The sequence below is a fragment of the Chelmon rostratus genome, chromosome 14, assembly GCF_017976325.1.
Source record: "Chelmon rostratus isolate fCheRos1 chromosome 14, fCheRos1.pri, whole genome shotgun sequence".
NCBI classification, from domain to species: Eukaryota; Metazoa; Chordata; class Actinopteri; order Chaetodontiformes; family Chaetodontidae; genus Chelmon; species Chelmon rostratus.
The window spans coordinates 19449481-19477083 of record NC_055671.1 but is presented as its reverse complement, the minus strand read 5'-3'; the positions used below and the strand labels follow the sequence as shown (position 1 = coordinate 19477083).

Below are 27603 nucleotides of genomic sequence, written 5' to 3'. Positions count from 1 at the left end.
GGACTTTGAATGCAGGATTTTGACTAAAGTAAAGGATCTGAGTACGTCCTCCACCGCTGCTGACATGGTTCCCACACACATCCCAAAACCATCAAAGGATGCATCCACCTAAGATGGTACAAAGTACAGTACATACAGATGAAACGTCTCATATTGTTTCCAGCCTTCCAGTTGTCTTCCTGAACAAAAAGCTGCGTGGGTCACTGTTTTGTGCGATTTAATACGCAACAGATGCAACAGATCTCTAATTTTGGTCAGAAGTTGACATACAGTTGAATGAACAGGGGGTTAAGTGAGTCCGAACCATGTTTGCAATATGATATACGTCTAACTTTAAGCATGTGCTTTGGCCTCACCAGCCTGTGTGTGGCCCGGGATGGCCTTCACTGTAAACAGGCGAAACAATGTGAAAATTTGACAAATTATTTAATCTAATGTAAATGCAGCCCGTCGACAGACCTTACGATTCAAGTTACCATGTTAGTCAAGGCCTTACTGTAATGGGAAGTAGGAGCGGCATCCAACTGGAGGTGACGTAGATTGTATGGGTTTGCTTTTCAAGATGACCCATCCAAATGAGAGGCAATTCGAAAAGCATGAACTTCCTGGAGTCTCTGCTGGCTGCCTGGCAATCTCATGGACTCAAGACTCCGGACCAGGTGAGTAAATAGTCTGGTACATAAAGCATAGTGAAATATAGGGGCTGGTGGCAGGGTTTTACTAGCTTTGGACAGAGCCAAGCAACCACTTCCAGTGTTTGTGCTAAGGTAAGCTAACTGGCTGCTGGTGCTAGCTCCATCTTTACCATAACATCATGAAGGTGGCATCAATCTTCTCATCTAAAAAGAACAGGATATGGAGGATTTTTACACCTTAACCCAACAGGAAAGACTGGCCACACATAATTACTCATTATTTAAGAACAATCAAACGATTTGGATTTTCCCTGAGAAACCACAACCATTCAACAGAACACTTTAGCACCTTGCTTCAGAGTAGATATTAGATAAAGCTTGATGGAAAGAGAAGCATCTCACAGTCCATTAACTTCCCTTCTCCAGGCTCAGAGTACAGAGCACAAGAGAGGACAGAGAAAGAGGCTTTTTGCAACAGGTTGGCAGCAGCACTTTCCTACTGATTTGGCTTTTATTACGCTCCTTTCTCTCTGCTGATCTTCTCCCGATGGCGATCCAGTCAGGAAAACACAGCAGTCCTATCTGACTCATCCCTTACCAAAGCATAAATCAAATAAATCCCCTTCCTACTGACTTTGACCTCTTCCTCATTGTGCTCCACTTTCCAGGGCCAACAGGAGAACATGTGGCCTGGTGGAGGACTGACGGGGAAAAGCATCTTCTGGAGCGTTGGCAGGTACCGGACGGACCGCTGCAGAGCAATTACACTCCGTTCTAATTCCATGTGTGAAAATAAACACTGCTGGAAACTAGAAAACCACACAGTGTCACACACAACAAAATTAAATCTGCCAGAAAGAGTTAGTGGTGGAATCCCGAATCTAAACCACAGAGCAAAGTTTTCGACAAAACCGTACAAATTTCACTTTATTCAAGAGTCAGCGCAGGCCCACATTATCACATATCAACTACAGAGACAAGACCGCTTCACAAACTCTGTTTTATTCTTACAGAAAGTTTGTACAAAATATGCTGCAAAACAAAATACAAACAACCAAACCAAATATCTTTCACATATTTTATTGAAGACTGATGGATCAACGTGACAGCAACATTTTTGAGGAATAATTTGTGTGACTGAAAGCAGGAAAACAAGGGAAACTGAAAAGGAGAAAGTTCCTGATTAAAGGCAAAAATATTACATTGAGAGGGCGATCTTGTCGATGAACTTGGCCATTTTGATGTCTCGTTTTGACAGTCCTCCACAGTCATGTGTAGTCAGTGTGATCTGAACCTGCGAATCACAAAGCAGTAACAGGTCTAGGTCTATACTTTTGGTAAAATCACAAAATGTTCAGCTCGTCTGTTATCCAGTTGTCAAATTTAGATGGCGAAGAAGGACATCTGTCAATAGTCTCACGATGAAGAACTGGTCTTGGAAAGTGAACATCACGTTGATCACTTGCAACATCGTTTTATTGGCAGCTTGAATTCCTACACTAGAAAAGGTTGATGGAAACTTGTTCTCCTTCTCCTTCGAGGGCTATTGGCAGTTGGCAAACAAGTGGTTTTGTTTCTGGCTCGTAACCTCCAGTTTTCAACGTTCTTCTTCTTCTTCTACTCTTTATTATAGCCATGCGTCACTTAGCTTGTACTGCCAACTTCTGACAAGACTACACTTTGCGTAGCCTCATTTATTCGCTCCAAACCAGATTATGGAAACGCGCCTATTTCCTCTTTGCGACATTTCAAAATTTTGCTTTGACAATTTTGCTTGACAATTGATGGAAACATGGCTATTTACATGGAAACACAGCTAATATAGGAGACGTGGATTATGTTGAAGTCTTGTTTTCTATGGTGTTTGTTTGGTTGGTTGTTTTTGCCATGACTCCAGTATTTGATCATCATGACAGTTTTTCGGTGGAGCATTACTTTGTCACACCTCCTGTTGATTTCCAACCATGAAATAATAAGAAGCTTTTATACGTTTGCTAATGTGTGACATTACTGTATATTTATGAAGCTGAAATGCTTTGATGTGCAGTGAGGGGTTGGCCGTATCTCTTGACAGACAGCAGTTTATCCACCAACAGAGTCCTTCTGTGCAGCTTCCCCAGCTGCAGTTAGTTGCCAGATTCAGCCGACAAGCACAGGTTTTGGTTTGGTCTCTGTGTGAAATTACTGTGATGACAAGACTTCGGGAAGCTGAGCACAGGCGCTGCAGCTGGCTGTAGCACATAACTCCAGCAAAAACCACAAATTGTTGTTTTTACGTTTCTGTTTAGTGAGCTTTAGAGGCGTTAGTTGGTATTATTTCTTTGGACAGAACCACGGTAGCTTAGTTTCCAGTCTTTATGCTAAGCTAGGTTAGCCACATCCTAATTCCAGCTCTGTAATTAATGCACAGACATGAGCTTGATATCAATTTTCTTACATCAGTTATGGAAAGTAAGTGTCTCGGCATATTTAGCCTTGATCCACATGGTGACAGATATTGTGTTGTTGTTTGGCAGGAACAGTGATAAATTTAGCGGACGCTCCTTACATTTTGATGTTTTTGGCTCCACCCATTGAGGTTTGACGAAATCAACAAGATTGTTTGTAAACTCAGATCTTATTATTGGGAGCCAGGCAAACAGAGCAGGGTATTGAATATTAATAGAATATTAGCAGTAGCTCAGTATACATCATCTATTTTGTTGAGGCAGAGCCTCAGACAGAGTGGGATTTCTGTGTAAGTGTCTGGTGGAAAGTGCTGTGGGGGCCCAGAGACCTGTAGCACCATTCTACAGCCACTTTAATAAAGAGTGGATTAGGAGCAGCATTCCTGTCAGAGCGGCCCCGTTCACCACACAGTAACTCAGTGGCTACAGTCTAATGCTCAGAGATTTTCAGGGACTGGGTTTGTCATATCAACCACTACTTTATTTCTGAGGAGGAGAAAGTGAGAGCGTGCATGAGTGCTGGGGTTGTGGGGGCTCTGTGCAGGGGAGGTGAAGATATTTGCAGAGCTTTTCACAAGAAAAACGATGGGATTACGGCGTGGAGCTACTGCGTCTCTTTCTGACTAACCGAGTGTGTTTCAGGCTTTGAGTGGAGGGCTCTCCAGAACCAGCAAGGATTGTTTGATGTGAAAAAAATCAGACTTTATCCAGGGTTGATTGATCTCGGTGCGTCTGTAATTTGTTACAAACCGACCGTGGCATTGTAAGTATGGCAGGAAGTCAAACACGGAGCTGTGATAACACTGTTAGATTGCACAAGCCGTGATTTCTGTAATGGATACAAATTCAACTCAAGTGACTCAAGTGCAAGTAACTCCTCCATCACTGTTACAAATTATGATTTGGGCCACAATTTAGAGAAAGTTGTTACCTTATTATAAACATTGAACCATTCTGGGTGATGGTTCATCTTCTCTGCCTGCAGAGCCACCCGGGACATGAAGCCAAAAGCCTGGTTAGGAAGAAACAATCAACTGTCAATCAAACACGAGTCAGGAAGTGGATTTCTCCTCTTTAAAAAAAATGCATCACTATTACCAGAAAAATGCTTCTTTGTGTAATTCTTTGTGTGACTTTTTAATCTTTTAGTCAAAATATCAGAAACAAATTTCAGTATAATGCAAAACAGTTAAACAGCACCAAACATAATAACCCTCATAAAGGCAGGATTATTGCAGGGCTGTTATAGGCTGCAGCAGATTAAGCTAGGTGGACCTAATAAACTGGCAATGTTAGACTTAATTGTTACATTTCACCCACAAATTCTTCTTTTTTTAAAATTTGAAGCATAAAACTGCATCTTTATTTAACATTAAAGCAAACTGCATGCCAACATAAAGACCAGTTGCACATTTACCTGCACAAAAATATCAGCCTCCAAACCACAAACAGAGGTAACACTTTCCTTTAAGGCTATCCTATTTAGCATTTCTAAGTAATATTCAAACACTTAGCAAACGGTTTATCAAAAACACTATCATGCAGTTGTATGCAGCTATAAAGACATTTTATCTGCTCTTTAATGTACAGTATGTGTCTGTAATTATACTTTCTCCTATTAAGACATATTATATATTTTGACTGTTTTACTGTTCATTCATTATCTTCACTTAAAAGCACAGACGGGAGGAATTTTAGCTGTTCACAAATACATTAATAAACACTTTCTGCTTACATTTATATTATATGTGTTATTAACCATTATTAAATGATTATATACTGCATATAAAAGCTAAATAGACTAGACAGGTTGACCTGGAGCACAGACAGCTTCAAAAGTGGTTGACAACAGATTATATCTCCAGTTTAACGTTAAGTTCAGCTGTAAGAGGGAAGCTACAGTTCTCCAGGAACACGACTGAAATCACCATTGTTCTATCAAACACGCAGAGCAGTGTGCTAGATGGAAAAAAAAATGAACGCCGGAGAACAACCGGGCCAGCGGCCTCAAGGTCACTGATCATTAAAAGGTGAATCATGCAAAAAAAAAAAAATAGGCCAATAATACGCATATAATCATTTAGTGTACCTAATTTTAAAAAATTCTTCTGAAAGAGATCTGACAAAAATCTAATGCTCCATCACAACAAATATGCTAATAATAATGGTAATAAGCTCAGAATCAATAAACCATTAATCATTCAGTCTATAAAATAGCAGAAAATGGTGAAAATTGTCACCTTCTGTCTGACAAAAAGTCTAAAACCCAAAGAATTTAGGTTTCCAATCATTAAACGGTAAAGAAACTAGAAACTAATCATGTATGAGACGCTGGAGCACAAGAATTTTTTGCTGATAATTTTTTTTTTGCCAATTGACATATTGTTTAATTGGCTAATTGCTGCAGCTGTAATTAAAAAAAAGAAGAAGAAGAAAAGTAAACTACGTATGGCAGACCGATGAAGCACGAGAGGCAGCGCTGCTGCCATCGGAGGCTCAGAGGCGAGGCGTGTAGAAAACCCTCATGGAGGCATGTATGTGCATACTTCCACGGCCATGTAAGGAGCAGACAGCACGCAGACACACTCTCCGAAACGTACACACTCTTCACGTATCGAGTTCGGCATGTGGCTCTCTCCAATCACAGGCCATCCAGGGAGTGATTATGGTTATTCTAATTATCTACAAAGAGGAGAGTGAAATCCCTCGTCATGCCCACAGTGAAGAAACGGGGGGGGGGAGAAAAAATCAGGTAGACCTATTTCAGAGCAATTTCCCACTGCAATCTCAATTAAGCCCCTAAATACTTCCTCCCCGCCTAATTAAATCAACTGAAACACCATTGTTTACAGGCCGAGGCGGCGGGCCGGTCCACCACCTGACATGACGAAACAGAATTGCTCTCGCGGAAGGCCTTTTTAGTGCGTTGTAACCAATTTCTGAGACGTCCTGTTCGGCGCTCGTGCAGCGCGACGCGTGTAACACGATCGGCAGCTTGATCAAATTGGTTATCAAGGAAACCGTCTCCCGATCAATTTAAGTAATTGGCATATTCCTGCAACTTGACCCCACTGGCACCAATTTGGAGACTGAGGCGGTCTGCTCTGTCTCAGCTCTCATTGGCTCTAATGGAGATGGTTAAGCAGCCTGTCATGTCAGGTGTTGTCCAAACATGTCCTCTCTCTCTCTCTCTCTCTCTCTCTCTCTCTCTCAGGGCCCAGCTCTGGCTAATCTGCTGCTGAGCAATATTGAGTGACAGGTAAAAGGATTCTGTGTGAACACTTAAGGGTTCCTGCACATTGTCCCGTTTCAAAACACCACGTTCTCTCAAAAACTCACTTTCCAGCCTGGACTCTGTCACGGAACAAAAACTGGTCCCTGGACATTTCAAGACGCTCCCGACCGGTCAAACCCGCGTGAAGAATAAATCAATCATTTCTTATTTGTTACGACCATCACTGGCACCAGGGGCTGTAGTGGATCTGCACTGGCCTTTGAGCCTCAGACGCTGATGATGATTCAAGCAAAACAAGTCCAGGATTCGAGCAACACAACCCTCCTCTGTCTCCACGTGACTGTAGTGTTTGTGTCCATAACGATCTAATATAACAGGCATGATGGAAATAAATTCCAAACAGCCTCACCAACTATAAAATGTCCCGTTCAGTACGTGTCTTGGTTGCAATTTAAAACCCACATTTGAGGCGATCCTTATCAGAAGCGTTCGGTCATGTTTTTCATGCGTTTAGGTCAGAAAATGAATATCGGATGATGCGTCGCAATCAGAGTTATTTTTATCGGAAAAATACGAGCATCGGCCTCAAAACTCCAGGATCAGCCGAGCTCTGCTTAATGCCGCTTTCATTTCTCGGCTGAGTTTGAGGCTTGTGGTCAGCAGTCCAAACGCTGCATGCTGATTATGTCTGGTCGACACGGCTGTAAGAAAATAGCATTTTACTGGAACAGTTTCATATTTATTCCCGCTGGAGACAAACTGCGTTCAGGCTCCTGGCCTTGATCAGCATGCGTGAATGATGGGGTGTACTTGCCCCTTTAATACAGGGAGGATCCCTTTTAACACAACACGTCTGCCAAATGGGTCACGCCACTTAAAAGCAACACTATCACAATAACACAACTGCAGATTCGGTGACATTACGACGGGCCTCCAACTGCAAACATCTGCAGTCACATCTGTATGATAGCTTTCCACAGATTTCCAAACTTGGCAGAAGAAGGAACTTCCAGTCTGGACCAATAATTGGTCACTTTTCAATTCAGTTTTAATTCAAGAAGTATATTTCTCTTCCAAAACGACGCTCATGGCTGTTTGATTAAGAGCAAATGCTGTATTAGTATCTAAATAAGGGTGTTTTTTTATTTGCATTTTCGATCAGTTGAACTGACAGCGAACCAACCCCAACCAGCGCTTGTCCTCATTATCCAAACTTCAAAGTGCTGTTCAATACGCGGGCCGCGCTGCTTTTATCAAGAGAAGTGTCACACTTCCTCAAAAACTACATGTCAGCGTTTAGGCCTCACTGATGTACAAACGAACCACAGCGCAAAATGTAATTTGGAGGAAGGCGGAATGTGAAACAGAAGATGACAAGTTCATCCTGTTTGCAACATGAACCCTCAGAAAAGGCTCTTCATGTCCCGGGAAAAGAGAAACAGCGCAGCCATCTCCCGCTGACAACCAATTGGAGTTGAATGTCCAAAAAACGTGAAGAGGCCTGAAAAATTGTGGCCTCCATCGGCCTCCTCTCGCAGGTGGTGGTCCCTCGGGGGCAGTAAGGAGAGTAGTGAGACACAATACGGGCGAAGTGGTGGTGCTACGCCTGTCTGTCACCTGCAGGTCAACTCAACGCCCTCCACTCAGGCCAAACAAGAAAATAAAACCAAGCCTCAGCTTCCAGCTGAGGTCTTATGTCAACAGAGGTCAAGGACTCTCCCTCTCAAAGTGCTTTGTTTACCCCATTCATACGTAACGGGCCACACTTCTCGAGCCGACGGGTCAGCCAACCCGCCGACTATCCATCCATTCAGCCAGCCAGCCGTCCTCTCCAACTGGCCCAACAAGCCGTAGCTGTCAGAGTCAGATAATTTGACATGACATTATGCAGGCCCCCGTCTCAAATAATCAGAAACACCCGACGGCAGACCCCCGCTATGCCCCTTTCCCCACGTTCCTGCTTTTGAGGAGCCGATTGGGTGCTATTACGGCATGATTGTCATACAACACTGGATGAGACAATTTGACGTCGGAGCAGAGTGGTGTTCTCTCTCTCATTGCGGCCGTGGGCTGGAATACAGGACTCAGTTTCAAACACATGTGTCTGTTATTTACAGATCGGTTTTCCACCGCCGCGCGGTCCAGGGGCTTAGAAACGCCTGCTCTGTCTTGCCAGGACTAAGTGCATGCAGATTGTGCCTACTCTTCACTAGCCTCTGACAGACACACACATGCACGCTGATGCATGTGCGAATGCACACATGCGAACCTCCTCAGCGTAAGCAGGCGTCGACACACACACACACACACACACGAAGACGAGGCGCTCTCCTCCGTTACACACCGCCACGACTACCCGATGATTACCCCGCGAGCCCCATCATCACCCGCGTCAGCGTCAGCCCCCTGGAAAACCTTCGCTCCTCCGCAGTGAAAGGCAAGAACGCTGTGAACTGCACGGTGGTGGCGGTGGTGGTGATGATGATGATGATGACGACCACACCTCTTATGTCTCATTTCTCTCCTTTCCCAAACAGCTCTTCCCAAGCCTCCAGCTGGACGGACAAGGCCGCCCGCTAGGTTGACATGTAACTTAAAGCAAAACATTGAGTAATTACGAGGCGAAGCTGCCAAGCGCTGCAGCTCTTCCGTGTAGTGGCGAGCACTCCGCTGGGTACGTGTAACATCGTAATCTGCTCAACGCTCTTAAAGTTGAGCAACACAGAGAGGAGCTTCAGTCCGATACTCTGACAAAGGTGATGCACACACTCATTACGTGACTAATATCCTGTGTAACAAACGTTCACGCAAGTCAGCCCCTATTTATGTAAAGAGTGTCATGTAATGCTCAAGCACGGCGTTAAGGCAAACTTATGCAAACCCCCTCATTAACTGCAGGGTTACCAGCAAGGGCTTAAAAAGACATCGGGCTCGTCTAAAGACAGCAGACGTCAGGGCCATCTTAGCTTACCCAAGGACTGATAGCCAGATTATCTAACCACCTCCGCCTGGGCGCCACACCTCGCCGCTTCCCTCCAGCCATTTTCACAAGACGAGGTGAATGCGGGACGCCTCCGGTTCCCAGGGAAAGTTCCATTTTGGAGACGGAGGTGGGAACTGAACACCGCTGAGCCGATTAACCGGCTTCTCGGTCTGAGTAAGAGATACGTTGTGAGCGCTTGTGTAGGGCGATTATGTATGTACACATGTGTGTGTACATACTGGGGTTTAGATGTGGAGTCTTAAAGGCTGGCGGCTGATCATTAAACGTCTTTAATTTGGACGTCTTCTTGTTTGTCTCTGCTACAATTTGATTTTTGTCAAAACAGTACGACTGCCCACTGGCTGAATCCTTCTGACGGCTCGCAGCTCTTTAAAAACAAGCTCACTCGCCACACCCGTCACAGAGTTAAGAAATCCTGGGTTACCCTGGAAACAACATACAGAAACTATAATGAAGCATTTAATTGAATTATCTCACAATACATAGAAGTCAAGCCATTCGTTGTTCAATTTCTAATTCAATTTATAATAATAAGACGTTACGAAAACCAGGCTTGTCGCAGTATTTTTTGAGTTGTAACTGGCAAATGTTTGTTATTATTGCTTGATAACTGTTTATCATAATTAAAACTGCTTTGCCCATTTGTTCAGTTATGCAAAGAAAACACAAGTTAACTTAGTAAACTGTCTGTCGGAAAAGAACTGACTTCACAGGTAAGAAGCACAACGAGCTGATTTGTGCATGTATACTGTCTGTGTGTGTGTGTGTGTGTGTGTGTGTGTGTGTGTGGAACAGGAGGGGGTGGGGGGGCTCTGAGAGTCTGGTTTACCCAGGGGCTCAGTTTTAGTTGTAGGACAACTTACTCAACACAAGCAGAGCAAGGCCCGTAACGAGAGGCAGAGGCTTGCAGGAGATTTGGTGGAGAGGGAGCCCCTGCCTGAATATAAAAAGGGGGATCAGCCCGTGAGGGCGGAGCGGAGGGAGCAGGGGGAGCAGCCGGCACACGGCAGCAGCTCTCCTCCGCCTCGAGACTGGAACTTAAGTCCAGAAGCCGCGTGGACGCTGCGGCTTTCTCCGGTGCTCGTAATGCAGTTATCATCTGTGGCGAACCGCAACTTCGGCGTGTTGTTTCTCTCAACTTTGTGTCGTGTTCTTCTTGGTTTTTGCTGCGTTAATTTTTTTGCACCAATATGACTTTAACGTTGTGAATTTAAAAATACAAGTTGCTATTTCATTTTTTTAAATCTCTGCAAATATTTTGACACACAACAGCTTTCTAACACGACCTCTAAACAGTTCCTGAACCAGGTGTGTGGAGTTTTCCAGCATCGGTTTGTTGCATTTATGTGCTCATTTTGAGGCTGAAAGCAGCCAACAAACACACCTTCCTGTTCATTAAATACTTGGAGGCCTGATTTCTGACCCTTTCCCTGTACAGGACATGCGCCAAAGTCACTGAAAGGTCAGGAGATCATGAATGCAGCAATACAGCCCCTATAAAGAAGACACCACTGAGTGAACACTACAAATATTTACTAGGAAGGTCACAATACATCATATTGGTTAATACAGGAATGTATTCTAACTTTGGGACTTCTGTGACACCTCCTTCATTCAAAATACCTTTCAAAGAGTGTAAATGTGACTTGGAAATGCTGTTTAAAATTTTAATGTGCAAGCTGTTCTGCATGAGGCCAGCATTTAAGATTTAAGAAGAAAAACAATGAATAAAGTTTGAATACTTTGATTTGAGGAGTTTAATCTGAACAGGAAACGGGAAGATGACATCAGTGTGAAGGTGGTTTTGGTCTATTTTGCTCATTTTGAACTCTTTGGTCGCTGCACCATCAGAGACGAGGTTCCCTTGCTGCACATTTAATCAATTAGTGTTTAAAGTGTAAGGAAATAGTGAAAAAAACATCATGATTTTGCGTTCAAATTCACTGTTCTGTCTGAACAACAGTGTAAAACCCAAATCCATCCCTCTCATTAACATGCTAATCATTTCACCTATGAATTTTTGGAACACTTAATGGACTCTTCACCATTGGGCATCCTCATCCTCCTGCTCAACCTGTAAATAAAAACAGTTTAGCGTGGACCCTCCTTCAGTGAGGGAGGGGCTTGTTCACTTCACAGGAGAGACTCGAGATAATGAGCAGCCATTTTTCCATCTGAAACGCAGCTTCTGAGTGATTCTTCCCCCCCCTGTCGCTGCACGACTGTACATTTGCGGGCAGAGGTGGAATGCCATCGATGTCAACCTCGGCTAACGCAGCACAACAGTTGAGCATGCACAGCTCACCTCTCCTACACAAACTGCACGTTAGGGCTGCCCGTTTCACTTGTGTCGCATGACTGTTTCCACTTCATCCACTCAAATGTAAAGCAGATGGTCGTCCGTAAACATACGGTACATAACATAAGGCTCGACGGGTAAACAAGCTCAGCGACTGCAGCTTTAAAACAAGCACAATCCCCGCCGAGAGTTACAGTATTGAAGCCACACACGCACAGATGTTTCCACATATGATTGCAGGGATTCTCACTGACCAAAGAGAGAGGATTCCACCTCTCAAACCTGATTAAACGTTGCCGGTCTTGATGAGGAAGCAGCCACTGACGATGCAGAGTTTACGCACATGCTGCAGATGAATTATGGTCACAACAGCGCCATAACACTTTCCATTCGCTGCAATCACAGAAAAATAAAGTCAAAAAAGCCAGCTGTCATCTTCTTTTTTAGTTCATTTGCAGCTATGAGTGGCTCCTGGCTTCATGTATTCTGCTCCACTTCAACAAGACTGGATTTACAATCATAGACACACCTCTACCGCCCCCTACAGGCCACAGGCGGAAGTGTTCCAACTCACAGAGAGGGGATTTGTTATTCTCATTATAAACTCTCGGGGATCTGATTTCCTCGAGCCCATCACTCGCAGATAAGTGGCGAATGGAAATCAGCCAGCATGTCGCTCCTCATCTCCATTCCCCTCTGGTAAAAGCCCTTTAAGAACAGCCATGAAAAACGAGCTAGAGAGTTTGTGCAAATGCATCAGAGGATTGGGGAGGGTGGCTGGAGAGGGAATAAAAGAGGGTGAAAAAGAAGGACAGACAGACAGACGGAGAGGGTTGCCAACATGTGCAATTGGAACAACATGAGCTCATTCCCCAATAACATGGGGCACAGAATGGGAATGAGAGACAGACAAAGACGGAGAGATGGGGAAAGGAGGGTGGCAACGAGGAGCAAGAAAAAAAAAAAAACAGAGAGCAACGCACATCGACCGGCAGGAATGACGGGGTTGTTAGTGGTTTGTGAACCAGATGAAACATTTTAACCAATTTGATTGTTTGTGAAAGAAATCATTCTGATCGAAACCCCAATTGCTGCCAACTGGCCGCCTGGCGTGTCTCAGGGTAATGCGGCCTGACGTGTCGGGGTAAGAGGAGAGGCTTTAGAGCCAGGAGGAGCAGATGGGGGAGGTCAGCGCTCGCCCCCCGACTTCAAACACGGGGAAGTGTAAAAACAGACTATTTTAGGGGCTAAAACAACTAACGACAGGATTAGAGGAAGTCCGCTAAATGGCCTTGAGATGTTGCAGTTTACTTCGTGCAGGCGAAGAAGCAAGCCGCCTGCCGATGCTGTGCCAAAAAGCATTTCTATTTAACTTTAACTCCTCCAGATGCAGGGTAGGTTCACCATCAGCCTGATAGTGTTGAGACTTTATCTGACTGTAATCAGACTTATGGTGATGTGATAAACCGCACCTGTCTGGCACAACAAGCACGCTGAATTAGACGCTGCTTGAAGTGCTTCTTGAGGCAGGTCTGTTACACAGAAGAGGTAGATCCTGCAGAATGTACTCAGGGAAATCCTTTCCACAACAAAAACATACTGCAAATGCGTATCTGCGATAAAAACACACTAATCTCGAGGTACTTACGGTTTTCTGGAGCTTTCAATCACATCCCACGGCTTTAACCGCCGGCTGCACATGAAGGGACGATGGCAGCACCTGCTTCTGTTCAAGCCCTTGTTATCACGTGGCCAAACGGTCACAATAACACCTGAGCAAGTTCCATTAGCTAATGAAGGGCTACACTCGAAAGCTCCAGAAAAAAAACAGTAAGTGAACCTTGAGTTTAGAATGCTTTATGACACATTGTGTATTTTCTTCATCTCACAAGCTTCTGTAAATCTTATGCAAGAACAGAATGTTGTATGAAGACTTTAGCACATTTTCTCACAGCTCATCAGGACAAGATGAAACACAAACCAACTAAAAACACACTTTTTAAGTCCACTTAACTACTATTTGTTTCACTTGGTGCTGATCTAAATAATCAATGTACAGTTTCTTGCTTTGGGCAGCTTGAAAAGCATGTAAAAATAAAATATTTTGTTCTCAATAATATGCGAAAGATGTACACAGATCTTATGTCACAAAGCACAAATTACAACCTCAGCAGCATGAAGTGACATTACAGACTGTCCTGAAGTGATTAGGGCTGAATATCGAACCCACAGCTTTGTGAGGACTGACCAAAAAGTGAATGAAGTAACAAAAGCTGTCAAGTTTCAAACATTCTCCTTCAGATTCACAGTCTGGTTCAGTTATTCTGCGATCAAATATTGGCGGACATAAGTCTAAACTTTGCTTGGTTTAGCCTGCATTTTACTGGAGCAGAGTTGTTGCTCAGAAGCTTGGACTGAGCCCACGTTAGACACAGATGCACAAGTTCTGGCATGGAGTGAAATAAAGGACGTCACCTGAGAGAAAAGGAAATTCAGCTGTGTTAAAATAGACTGGGATCACTTACTGGGACTGCTAAAACTAAAGCTTGCACAGTCATATTATTTCTGGTCAATGCATGGACATAAAGAATAAATGTGTTATATAGGTATCTTTCAGACTGCATGCCACTATTCTGTTTATTGTCTGAATTATGTGTGTTCTGTTACATTTTGTTCAGCAGCATGTATGTACGTGGTACGCAGTGGAAACTGTTTTTTTTTTGGAAATGAATGTTAACTACAGGAACAATTATGGAGTTGTGGTATTTTTAAAGGTCATGTAATCTCATGTGGGACGGGTCTTTGGACTCATTCACTGACATGCTAATATTCCTTAGGTATGCATACAGTATTGTACTGGCAGCAGCACTGAAAGGCGCAGCCTGAGATGTGATAAACCTGCACATTTGGTTTTCCAAGCGCTTTAAACAAGCACTGCTTTAAATAAACAAGTCCACTGTTATTTCTCAGAGCAACACAAAGATCCACATGCAAGTTTTCTGCAAGTGAGTTGCTCAGCCTGCTGTGTCTGAGTTAGAGCCCACTGATCTGTGATTAACACGGACAATTAGTAGGAATAATCGCTCCTCTCACAACAAGCTTTCAGTAGTCATCGGTGCTTTTCTTTGCCGGTAGGGACAAAAAAAATAAGACAGAAAAATCCGCGAACCAAACCAAACCAGTGAAAGCAGAGAGGAACCTGCCCTCTGCAACACCTGCAACCAATCAGCGCATAAACACACATGAATTTGTGTGTTTCCGACGGTTAGCGAGATGAACGTGTGTCTGGCGGTCTGCGTCCTGATCTCCATCAAACAAACCTGCAGCCAGCTTACAGCAGCCCCCTGAAGACCACAGTAGAACACACAGGCTGACAGATTCCCACAAAAACTACAAAAAAGTGAGCTTCACCGCAGACTCTACTGGCCGTCTGGAAAAAAAAAAAACTACAAAGACTGAAGCAGATGTCAGCTGCCTGTGTGTGTGTGTGTGTGTGTGTGTGTGTATACATACACACTCTAACCAGCTGCACAGCCAATACTGTGTTCACATTGATCAGTTATGACTGTTAATCTCAATAAATTGAAGAACAAATTTATTTTAGCTACTAGTACCCAGCTATTGGCTGACATTACTTAATGACAGCAATGAACTCGGATGTTTTAATGCTGCAAACAAGGCAAAACTCTAATATTAGTCAACATGGAAACAAAATGCAGCCCTCCTGTGTGTGCATGTCTGTTTGAAATCATCACTATATGAATCAACGCAGCTTCTATTTGAAAAGATGACCTGCTATACACGATGTTCTTGTGTATAGCATATGCATGCTTAGTACACTTGCATGACAGGGAACAGGAAATCAGATACACCTGATCAAACAGTACATGCCTGACTATATTGATTGAACTCTAAGCCTCGCCTAAATGTAATCTTGGCCTTGAAACCAAGTCTGAACCATAAACTCAAAGGGAAGTGATAAAATAACCTCATGTTACAAAAATGTTCTGAACTCTAGTGTGTCATCAGCACAAACACACGCACACACCTGATTAAAGGTTTTAAAGTGAAGCTCTTTGAAGATGGCATTGCGGTCCTCCACCTCCACCCAGCCTGTGGCCCTGAGCTCCATCACCAGCTGATCCCGCTCTGCAGGGGAGAGCCAGTGGGAGTCTGACGACTGGAGACAAACACACACACAAAGCTCAGAAAGCGTACAGCATCATTTTGTTGTTCTTGTCGTAGTTATATTCTGTTCTCAATCTGCTGTGCTCTATAAGCAGTATTACATGTGCCATGTTGGTTTCCTTTCAGGTGTAAAACCAGAAAGCAATTCTTATTCAGCATCACATCTCAAAAACGTTTTAACTGATAAACATATTATCATCAGTGGTTCTTGGTGTTTATTTTTTATTTTTCTTCTTTATTTGTCTAAACCAAGCTCACTTTACTCCAAGTGTGCTGATTCAGTCTTTACTGCCAATGTGGAACCACAGGTTTGAAATAAAGTTTGAGATGTGCTTCATGTATTCAGATGTCACATTCATTATAGCTATTAACTGAGTGCTATTCGTGCTGCGTCCGCAAGGTGGCAGCCTTGTGCCAATAATGAGTACTCACGCCGACCTATTGAGGAACCAAACAAGCAATGGCCACACAGAAATTCAAATGATATTCATATTGCTCTGATATCTTTATTAATTGTATAATCACTGAGCGGAAATTATCAATGCACATATTTTTAAAACCACACCAAACTTCATTAGTAATTCTAAATATGTTAATTATTGGATTGCATAGTTGCAAACTCACAACATTACGAATATAAACCTTGTCTTAACTTTGGACAACCTACTCTTCAATTCGGCACTTTAACAATCCGCATATGATGAAGTTCGAAATGTTCATTTTTGTTATTCACGTCCCATATTACGAAACACACACGAATTACAATTAAACACTCGAGAGAAAAGAGCACGACTGAGCTCATGAGGTTGACATTTTTGAGTTATCATTGTCTGGTGGGTTATATCATCAAACCATTTGCGCCGAATTGAAGAAAAGCTTCGAAGCAATTCAAAAATACCACAAATTCATCTGAATACATGCGTTAGCTAACAGGTTTCCATGAAAACATAAAATCCGGAGTAAGTCGAATGGGGTTTGGCGTACACACGTTTCATTGGACAAAAAACGGCGCGTGCTCTATGGAGCCATCGCCACTTGCTGTTTCAGAGCCAACAAGTTTGAGCAGTTCTTGCGTGTGTCATCGGATTACACTCACACGTACATAACTCCAGCATCGCATGCAGTATGTAGATAAGACGCTTACAAAGGCTAATGCTAAAAGAGTGACAGTCAGTGCAGGACTCACCATTTTAGACGAGTTGTTCCTGGAGAGCGGAGGCAGCAGCAGACCGCCCAGCCTGAACACACGGTTGCAGGGCCATGAGCTGCTCGTCCTCAGGGTAAACATTAACCCAGACATAACCAGCGCTTTGTCAGCTGTGCTTTCACCGCTGCCACCTCTTCTGCTCTCTGTATGTCCTCATCTGTCCTCACAGTTAACCATAGCTGTTCACTTTACTGCCTGATTAAAATCCCATATTTTCCATGGGAGTCTGGTAATGCCAAACTGACTGTGTGTTTAAAGCAGCTCTTGCAAGACAGATCTCCTAGTCAATAATCATGACAAAATACAAAATTAATTATCTTTCCAGTAGCATATTAGTGCATATATTATTACCGAGGACTTTTTAATTCTATGTTTCTGTAATGTGATTAATCTGAAGTAAAGCCTTTACGCCAGTTTAATAAGGTGGATATGAAATTAGTGGACTACACTCCACTATAGCTTTTGCTTTATGTGATCCTGGCCTTACTTCACCTTAATAAAGTTTTTATTGTACTTCAGGATTATGGCTGAAGTGGAAAGCATAGAAGAGAATGAACACAGAAACACAAGCCTGTAGCTTCACTTCTCTAACATTGCAAAAACCCTGAAATGTTAACAGCTTCAAATCCTAATATTTTCATTATGAATCACAACAGCTCACATAAATTATGTTCATCAAACACTTGAAGCATAGGCAAATTAGCAACTGTTTAATTTTAAGAACAAACTAATGTTTATTAAATAATCGTTTACATCCGATGACTTGCAGTCTGTGTGTGTTTTCAGTCCTGATGCTCGTGCTCCTGTCCCGGTATGAGCCAGCGGATGCTGTCTGTCCGCAGGATGGCGTACAGAGTGAAGCCCGTGATGAAGAGGACAGAGAAGACCAGCAGCCAATCGATGCTCTTCACCGGGACACTGGGGAGGGGGCCGAGGCGGTCTGCGTCCAACACGTTTCTGTCTGAGCTGGCGTCAAACCCTGGAACGCGTCAACAGTTTAGCAGAAAATACAGCAGAAGCCGTGCTGGGGTACATATAGCTTTACTGTGCGGTTTAGAGGAGTGTCTTAGCCCCTGTCCCTGAGCGTGACAGGATTTATCTTACTGTCAAAATGATTGTCTAATGAAGAGTGGTCACTGACAGCAAGTGACCAATCACAACTAAAAACAACAGAGAGTGAGCACTTCATCCATAGAGAGCAGAACTAGCCAGCAATGCATAAATGAACACACTCGTGACTGCCTACAGAATCATTTACGGTGTCATCTCAACCATGAAAACGGCATTATTTCTATTCTGTTTGTACCTGTCTGGTTAGCGATGAAGGAGGTGAGCGTCTCCAGCGTTCTGTCGGTGTGGTTGAACCGAGCCATAGGTTTGGCCCCCTGGAACAGCAGGATGTTGGGCACTGCCACGGTCCCAAACCTTGTGGAGAGGCTGGAGGAAGACACAAGGATTACAAATGACAAGTCGGTTTTAGATATTCACCTGAGCTCCTGATCTGGTCTAACATACAGTGTAATCAATCAAAATAAACATCACAATGTTCAGTTTTGGCTGAGACTCTTTCAAAGGGGTGTTGACTGAACTCTGTGGTGTTTATCTGCATTATATTCAAAAGGGTGTCTAATGTTTTTCACATACATTTACAAAGGGTACATGAAGGCAGACAGAGTATTATAAGCACGTCTTAATATAACACAGTGCAAAACAAAATAAATATGATCATAGAATAGAATCAAAACATCCATTACACACTAAACAAATACTGAAAATCTTCAGCTTTATAAAGTGTGGATTTTTTGAGAAAAACTGGATACTTTCACCCTACAAATGAGACAAATCCAGGAAGTAAAAAGTAGCCTTCTGTTGAACCCACATCCATAATGACACCACAACCTGTGATGAGGGGTCACAAGTTGAAATTGCTTTATTTTAGAGTATCACAAGCACTAAAGGTTGGGAACCACTGGTCGATGCTTACTGGCACTTTTTTGTGAACATGAAGTTGTGTTAAATAGATTATTAATGGCCAAAACCACCAAGAAAACCTTATTTTAGAGTTAATATTTTTGTTCACAGGCACACACACACACAGTTTAAATTTGTCAACACTGGAGAACCATCCTGATGGATCTCAAACCTAATTAGTTAGCTTACTAGTTGCTGATACAACTGTGAGTTATATTTCTACCAGATATAGGCTGATGTTACCTGAGCCATACACCACAAAAGGTAATAAAAACTGTAAATCCTTTAATGAGCCTTAAAAGTGGGATTTCACAGAGACAGGGATGATGCACATCAATACCAGAAAACATGACCTATTCACCTGCTGTGCTGCGAGGCATCCAGTGCCAGGAAGTGCATGCTGGGAAAGACTCGGGGCAGGGCGTTGAAGTGAGGAGCCAGGCTGGCTGAGAACTGGCACCAGGCGGTGAAGAACAGCACCACAGAGCACTCCGTGCTGTTAGCATTAAGGAACTCCATCAGGTCCTGAGAGAAATGAGGAACAAGGACAGAGACTGAGAGACTGAATCATCTCTTTGGTATTTCATCTGAGGAATAAAAACAGACTGACTGAATGATCAGCATGGTCAGATCATGACAACACTGCCCAGCTCTCTCACAGAAAGCTAACTGTAGCTGAGCTTGTGACTTTAGCCATGGGAGTACAGCTTCAGTTGGGTTAAAATGCTTTCTTGGCCCATTTTAATAGGAGCAGTAAAGATTAGTTTAAGTACAGCTGCCATAGCTGTATGATCAGCATCATAGATTCAACCACAAATGCAAAAAAACTTGTTTATAATGTGAGAAATTCAGAAAATAGTATTCAGATGTTAAGAGTGTTTATGACCCTCCTCAACCAGTGAGCCTCTGAGGGCAGCATGAATACCTGTGACGCGTTGAGGACCTGCACAGTGAAACTGTCCATGCCTGTGATGTTCCTCTTATCACAGTTCACCTTGTACGTCTTGGCGGTCTCTGTGGCGTTCTGCTCCTCGCTTGGCGTGATGTCTGCATGCACGATGTCGAGAGTGACCTGGAAGTAAACATTCGGGTCAAGTCAATTACATTTAAATAGCCCAGTATCACAAATCACAATTTACCTCAAAGCGCTTTAGAATCTGTATAGCAAAGAACACCCTCTGCCCTTAGACCAGCACTCCAAATGATGGAAAGCGCCACAAAAAGAAACTTTTAACAGGAAAAAAAATGGAAGAGCAACAAAGGAGGGATCGTTTGCCCAAAGTCAACTTCTGCACAACTGCTGCTACACTCATCACTGTGTTTATTTTAACTGATCTTTGCTGAGGTATAGTTCTATAAACTAAAGCATCAAAATATAAAATCTTAACTACGGCTACAGCTAACTTATTTTCATTATTGATTGATCTACCGATCATTTTTTCAATTTCCTGATCAGTTTAAATGTCATGCCAAGGACATTCATTAATGCCCATGGTGATGTCTTCAAATGTCTTGCCCAACCCGAAGTCAAGGACCCAAACATATTCAATTTATGGTCACATAAGACAAATAAAAGCAGCAATTATCAATACAGCCACAGATTAATTTTCTGTTCATCAACTAATCGATAAATGGACTAATCGTTTCAGCTCTAATCTACATCCAGACAAAGCCTGAGGCAGTTGTTCTGCATGATTTTAGCTTCTGACTTTTTACGTTTATCTTTTTACAATTATCAGAGGATGTCAAGGGACTTTAAAACAAGTAAAACAACAAACAGGCATGAATCCAAAATAAAAAAATAGCAATTTTGCATATTGGAGATTATTCCAGTGGTCAGTAGTGTTATCAATAATTCTTCAGCCATCGTGATTCTTAATCTGCCACCTTTATTTTAGGGAGATGTGAAACTCCACACAGTCGCAGCTTATCACCAGAGGGTATGGTAAAGAATATGAAGCTACCAACCGAACGTCACCAAGGTTTCCCTGCAGGCAGGAGTTCATCCCTCACCCCGCACTTTAAGTTGTAATTTACAACAACTCACATTCATGCTATAGTGCTTCTAGTTAGTGACCTGCTGTAATGATTCCGAGCTCATATCCTCCATCGATGCTCCTCCCGAAGCAGCCAGAGCAGGTGAACCGCACTGGGCACTGCTCTCATCACAAGGCGGGGAGAAGCCTGACTGGAAGTCTTTTACATTTTTGGGGAAGAGGGACTCGATATCAGATGGATTGATGGGGGCTTCGGTTCCCATCACAGCATCTGCTATCTCAGCTGTCTTGAACTGCCTCTTGGGCAGAGAGTCCAGGTCCTCTGACTCCACGAACTTGGGGCTGTTCTCCAAGTCGGACACAGGATCCTCTGACAGCATGAGCCCCAATGACTCATCATTCTCTAAAAAAAAAAAGAAAAAAAAAAGTCCATTATTGGTCAAGCTCAGTGCAGACATTTCTCTCATGGCTGTCCTTCCTGTTCCTTTTAACAGTGTAAGCCTACACAGAGCTAAAGGTAAGCTTTCCGGCTGTTACTCTGCGTTAGTGTGTTCCATTAAAGGGAAGGTACAGCCTGGTTCTAGACCTCAACATCCCAGCAAGTCATGTATACTCAGTTGCCAGCTAATAAGGTGCATATATTTGTTTAATTTCATTTTAATGTTATATACCGTGAGTGCACCAACAACGTCAGTTTTCCGCTAACAGCCTATGTCAAATTAGAATGCCTTTCTAAACGTCTGACTGCATCTCGATTCATTTTAACTGGAATTATTTTTGACCAACGAACAAGGTCCGTTTGGTTAAACAAACATCTTGAAATATGAACACTGCGAAGCTTCTTGATATTTAAATGCACTCAACGCTAGGAGTTAACGTTTGTATGACAACGAGATATCTGTGAATTAAACATGAACGTTAACTGTCAGTTCGCAGTGTTTTGCTAGCACTGTCTAGCTAACATGTCTTACCTTGTGCGGCAACCGAGGAAAACCTCAAAACATCAGAGTGATACAAGATAAATAATAAAACACACGATATGTTGAGTTTGGTCAAAATCGCCGTCATATTTTTAAAATTTAGCCTTAAACAAGTATCACGACATGTTGAGATGTGATAACGTTCTGCTCATAGGAAAGAATGTTTCGGGCTCTGCCGGAAGAAAATAAATGCTACACGTCGTCCACAGTCTGCTTCCGGGCAATTAGCCGGCTTCCGGCATATTTACTTTCTGTTGCAAAAAATAAACGGTGTTATTATTATTATTGTTTCCTCTTTTTACGATGAATTACACGCCTACATGCTGCACGTTTCTCTGTAATAAAAGAAACAAAAAACTTATCACTAACACTTATGTCTTTACACAGCAGGAGGGAGAAGATATAGTGATTTCTTTATATTGTGCTTGATTGGTTGAATTATTTACAGAAAGCCACGTATGATTATATTCTTTGTAATCTGTTAATCTTTGATGTTGGTTTTATGAAGGTATTGCTACTTTAATGGCCCCGGTCCTGTTCAGAGTTGGTACCCTCCATCTAATTAGGCCTACCTACAGCAGGGAAAATGTAACAGGTTGCTTTTTGCTTTTTGTGTCGATGTAGGCTGAGGACTATCTCTTTTGGTGTCATTCCTGGAAGACTAACAATGCCACTACCAGTAGCTTACATTTTCTTTTAACCCTGTCTCATGCATCTTTATAAAGGTGGACTTCACTCAACCATTTGATGCAAATCATGTCCCTGGTAGGACCCTTACATCCACTGGTGCTTATTTAGCCAAAACACTAAAACAAACATCTAAAGCAGTGAAGCACTTTCAGAAAAGTAAAGTAAAGTTTAAATGTAGTAGTCGTGGACACACTGCACCTATCACACTGCTCCTCTTCCTGGAATGAAATACAATTCATAACCTCCACCCACCTCACACAGACTTTATTTTACTGGCCAGGCGGGGCCCCACCTGTTCTCAGTGTAGTCAGCTCAGGAATAAGTCATTCCCTCCCCTTTCACAGATCAGCCAGTGTGAGGCTGGGTGTAAACACCATGTGATGACACGTAAGAGCCGCACATCAGTGAAAAAACATCAAGGGAGTGAGCACAGCTTTCTCGTAAGAGAAAGTGAAAGTTACTGGCATTCACGTTTGTCTAGAGGAGAAATGGCGCAGCAAGTGATTCAACTGGATGGAGAAAAACTGAGCTGTTTGATCTGTCTGGACCTTCTAAAAGATCCGGTGACCATTCCCTGTGGGCACAACTACTGCATGAGCTGTATTAAAAAGTGCTGGGCGGAGGAGAATGAAGGGATAACGCATAGCTGCCCTCATTGCAGACAGAGCTTCACACAGAGGCCTGCCCTGGTCAAAAGTACCATTTTAGCAGAGTTAGTGGAGGAACTGAAGAAAGCAGCTGATCATTCCTACGCGGGACCTGGAGACGTAGCCTGTGATTTCTGCACTGGGATGAAGCTGAAAGCCTTCAAGTCCTGTCTGGTGTGTATGGCCTCTTACTGTGAGCAACACCTCCAGCCTCACTACGATGTAGCTCCACTGAAGAAACACAAGCTGGCTGAAGCCACTTTACAGCTTCAGGAGAACATCTGCTCCATCCACAACGAGGTGATGAAGATTTTCTGCCGCACTGATCAGCAGTGCATCTGTTATCTCTGCACCATGGACGATCATAAAGGCCATGACACAGTCTCTGCCGCAGCAGAAAGGGCCGAGAGACAGACGGCGCTCGGGATGAGTCTGCAAAAAGTCCGACTGAGAATCGGGGACAGAGAGAAAGAAGTCAAGGAGCTGCAGAGGAGGGTGGAGGCTATCAATCTTTCCGCGGATGAAGCTGTGAGGGACAGCGAGAAGCTTTTCACCGAGTTGATCCGGCTCATTGAGAAAAGAAGCTCTGACGTGAAGCAGCAGATCAGATATCAGCAGAAAACTGTAGTGAGGCGAGCTCAAGAGCTTAAGGAGAAGCTGCAGCAGGAGATCACTGAGCTGCAGAGGAGAGGCACTGAGCTGGAGAAGCTCTCAAGCACAGAGGATCACCTGCATTTCCTGAACAACTACCCCTCGCTGTCACCTCTGAGTGAACCTGACGACTTACCCATCACTAAATTTCCTCCTCTGTGCTCTTTTAAGGGTGTGACAGCGGCTGTGTCGGAGGCCAGAGATAAACTGCAGGCTGTTCTGAGTGAGGAGTCGGCAGAGATCTCTCTGGCAGTGGCTGAAGTGCGTGTTTTACTCCCTCAAGCAGAGCCCACAAGCAGAGCGGAATATCTGAAATATTTCCGTCAAATCACACTGGATCCAAACACAGTAAACGCAAGTTTGTCATTGTGTGACGGGAACAGAAAAGCAACATTAATGGAGAAAGAGCGGGTCTATTCGGCTCACCCAGACAGATTTCTGACATGGTCTCAGGTCCTGAGTAGAGAGGGTCTGACTGGACGCTGTTACTGGGAGGTGAAATGGAGCGAGAGGGTTATTGCAGCTGTTGCATACAAGGACATTAACAGAACCGGGACCAGAGCTGAATGTGTGTTTGGATTTAATGACAAGTCTTGGTCATTAGATTGTTGCAGTGGTACTTATATATTCAGACATAACAGCATTGAAATGCCCATCTCAGCCCCTCAGACCTCCACAATAGGCGTTTACCTGGATCATCAGGCAGGTACTCTGTCTTTCTACAGCATCTCTGAAACAATGACCCTCCTCCACAGAGTCCAGACCACGTTCACTCAGCCTCTCTATCCTGGATTTTGGCTTCCAAGTTTTGTTGGAGCCACTGCTGAGCTGTGTGAGCTCAAGCAGACAACAGTTTAAGAAGTGGTTCACCTGCGGTGTGTCGGAGCTGGAGACATCAAGCATCGAGGCTGAGGACGATGGATTTGATGCTGGGACGGCGGAAAAGAAATTCAGTCTATTTTCTACACAAGGATTAAGCTTTTTTTTCCCCTTAAACTTGTTTGTTGAAATTTAATTTGTATGTTATATTTAATGAACACTTTCATCATATAAAATATTGCATGTGCAAAATGGCTAATGAAAAGTCTGTTTCTGTCCTGCTTAAAATTGAAGCTTCTTATTGTATAAATGGGCTTAATTATGTCAAAAACTAGTAGTGTAGTCATAGTCACGGATGGAATAAGTTATAAACCTGTTTGCATTTTTGAGCATATGCCAACTTAATGAAATTTAAAGTAAAAAAAATATTAAGATAGATAAGAGATATTAAAGCTGTATCATATCTTCATGAACATGATGAGTATAATTTAATATTTCCTTAGCAGTGCTTTACGTTCTGCTATCTGTGCTGCAGACTGCACTGCTCTGTTGTAAAATCACATTTTTTTTAAACTGTACCCAATGTTCAAAACCCTACAAATAAATAAATATATTCATGCATGGTTGATTTATCATCATTTTAAAATCAGACTGGCAAAACACTCTGACGCAGGGATATTAATGAAGGCAATTAAATCACCTCCACTCTATGGCCATGAAATGATTTTCATCTTGTGAAACAAACAACTTTTGCAGAAAGAAAAACATTTCAGGACGGCATTTCAGCAGAATGTGTTACTTTCAGATTTATTACACAACTTTTGAACATTCCACAACAATCATGCAGGAATAAACTGGGAATAATACAAAGCTTCACAGGCTTCGCCAATCACACTTCAGGAATAACTGGGCTCCACGTCTTCTCAAAAACACTCAAAATGTGAGGTAATATTTTTGGAAATCGTCATCGACAGACAATAGACCATGTGTTGATTCAATGCTGAAGACGGTGAGAGAGAGAAAAAAAGAATCACTAATGAAGCAACAAAGAAAAAGGCAAATATAAGATGAGCGATGGACTCCTGTGCCTGGTGTCAGCACTGATTTGACTTGAAATATCACACCTGTAATTGACAGGAATGTCTATAAATGAACTGTCACCGAGTATACTTTTATCCACATTTCATTATCACCCTTCAATCCCTCCTGCGATGATCAGAAATATCAGTGCCTTCCGTCAGCTAAACAAAACTTGAAAAGCTGATGGTAACATATAAGTTCGTACACCTTGTCCATACAGTTAGAGTATTTTAGTAAAGAACTCAAAGCTACATTGTGAACCAGATGTACACGGACCTTCAGGCTGCCCTGAGGCTACACCTGACATGCTGGCATTGTTCCATTAACATTTGTAGCTTCATAGGTTTTCCTTCATCAGTCTTTCTACAGAGCTGAAACATGTTCCTGTTGTTTTCTGCCCATATTATAGCCCAAATGATTACCTGGGAACTAAAGTTTGTACGACCTGATGGAGCCGGACGTTGATTTGACAGCTATGCACATGCCTTGCATACTGGGTGGCATTTCTAAACCCTGCATTTATAAAACGATTGACGAACACTGAATGCCAAGAAAATATCACGACAATATATCCCATCGGGCCATAGAGAGCCGAAGTGGAACTGAAACATCTGTGTTTTTTGTTTCAAAGATAAGAAAATAAATCACTATCAGATTTTTAGTAACATAAATAATGAAAAAAAATCCAGCCCTTACAACATAACCGTGCTCAGGGGGTGTGGTTCACTCCATCTGTCTAGATTAAGAGTACTTCTTGCCAAACACCATTTCCCACAAACCCAAGATCTTAGTGGGAATACCTGTTTATTTTAGAATATGGATGAAGGATCACTACTGAAAGAAACCTTCAATGAGCGTTATGTCCTTTTTCCTATCCAAGGACATCGAGTGCAAAGTTTAGAACCGGACTCAAATTGCTTGTGTTATTGGTAGAGGTGCTAGCCACTTTAGCACACTGGCAAAGCCTCATGGGAGCTGTAGCTGCTGATGGTTGACAAAGAGAATATGGACAAAAAAAAAAAAAACATGTTTCAGCTTTTCACAGAGAAGGAGAAGCACTAACATTAACAGACTATTCAAGTGTCCCAGTAAGCCCTGATGGTGTGAAACAGCGCCTCCTGCCTGCCCACCTCATCCTCTGCAGCCTAAAAACACACAAACCTCAGACCGTGAGACAGCCGGGCATCATCAGCCACAACCCCAACAAAACATTATTAAATATCCAACATGGCTACATAACGATTATATATAAAAGAGAACTTCTTTCAAAGTAGAGCAACAGATGGTTATAAATACAATGAAATGCAAAGGAACTAAGTTAACATTGTCAAATGTATACCAATTTACAATGCATTCAAAAAACTGCCATTTCAATCACTTCATATGGAACAATTTTAAAGGTTTGTCACTAATCCAAACAATCATACTATCTTTTATGTGACAGTGGTCTCCGAGTGCATTTTCATTTCTATTTTACACAGTAACTTTCATGCTAAGGTCGTCCTGTGAGATGGTGGAACATCTTTCAAATCAAAGAGCGTAAATGCCTGCAGTTCGATAACAGCTTATTCTTTGGTAGAGGAGGGCGAGAAGGATGTTTGTGTGTGACGTTTCAGCGACCTCTGTGAACACCAACGAAAACGAGTGACAGAAGGCCTTGTACACAAGTATAAAAATACAACCATAATAAAAAGTGATAGTATCAAAGTTTTCACAGTACAACACATACAACAGATTATTGCACCAAATTGAG

The 27603-nt window shown here is 42.8% G+C and overlaps 3 protein-coding genes across 3 annotated transcripts; 1 reads left to right on the top strand and 2 right to left on the bottom strand.

The window, feature by feature from the left end:
• Window positions 1-1637: 1637 nt before the first annotated feature.
• LOC121617214 (pterin-4-alpha-carbinolamine dehydratase 2-like) lies at window positions 1638-17303 on the bottom strand. Its single transcript, XM_041952306.1, has 4 exons — window positions 16995-17303; window positions 15669-15800; window positions 4014-4094; window positions 1638-1929 (listed from the first exon to the last, which is right to left on the bottom strand). Exons 1-4 carry the CDS (start codon window positions 17106-17108, stop codon window positions 1834-1836), a joined length of 423 nt encoding a protein of 140 aa, XP_041808240.1. The 5' UTR covers window positions 17109-17303; the 3' UTR covers window positions 1638-1833.
• Window positions 17304-17603: 300 nt separating this feature from the next.
• Window positions 17604-22117, bottom strand: txndc15 (thioredoxin domain containing 15). The gene is made up of 6 exons (XM_041952305.1): window positions 21955-22117; window positions 21064-21386; window positions 19912-20058; window positions 19348-19511; window positions 18322-18452; window positions 17604-17994 (listed from the first exon to the last, which is right to left on the bottom strand). The coding sequence occupies exons 1-6, from the start codon at window positions 22049-22051 to the stop codon at window positions 17798-17800; spliced, it is 1059 nt and encodes a 352-aa protein (XP_041808239.1). The 5' UTR covers window positions 22052-22117; the 3' UTR covers window positions 17604-17797.
• A 1002-nt stretch (window positions 22118-23119) lies between these two features.
• On the top strand, window positions 23120-25384 carry LOC121617212 (tripartite motif-containing protein 16-like). The gene has a single exon (XM_041952303.1). The coding sequence runs from the start codon at window positions 23142-23144 to the stop codon at window positions 24807-24809; it is 1668 nt and encodes a 555-aa protein (XP_041808237.1). The 5' UTR covers window positions 23120-23141; the 3' UTR covers window positions 24810-25384.
• Window positions 25385-27603: the final 2219 nt, after the last annotated feature.

What these genes read in the sequence shown, in the direction of transcription:
- LOC121617214 (XM_041952306.1), bottom strand. Translation starts at nt 17,108, where the DNA reads ATGTCTGGGTTAATGTTTACCCTGAGGACGAGCAGCTCATGGCCCTGC. An exon ending in GGAACAACTCGTCTAAAATG is followed by an intron (nt 15,801 to 16,994) that starts GTGAGTCCTGCA and finishes GTTTGTCTCCAG; the next exon opens with TCGTCAGACTCCCACTGGCT. An exon ending in ACTTTAAAACCTTTAATCAG is followed by an intron (nt 4,095 to 15,668) that starts GTGTGTGCGTGT and finishes CTTCCTAACCAG; the next exon opens with GCTTTTGGCTTCATGTCCCG.
- txndc15 (XM_041952305.1), bottom strand. Translation starts at nt 22,051, where the DNA reads ATGACGGCGATTTTGACCAAACTCAACATATCGTGTGTTTTATTATTT. An exon ending in GCTCGGAATCATTACAGCAG is followed by an intron (nt 20,059 to 21,063) that starts GTCACTAACTAG and finishes GTTTACTTCCAG; the next exon opens with GTCACTCTCGACATCGTGCA. An exon ending in AGGTCCTCAACGCGTCACAG is followed by an intron (nt 19,512 to 19,911) that starts GTATTCATGCTG and finishes CATTTCTCTCAG; the next exon opens with GACCTGATGGAGTTCCTTAA.
- LOC121617212 (XM_041952303.1), top strand. Translation starts at nt 23,142, where the DNA reads ATGGCGCAGCAAGTGATTCAACTGGATGGAGAAAAACTGAGCTGTTTG.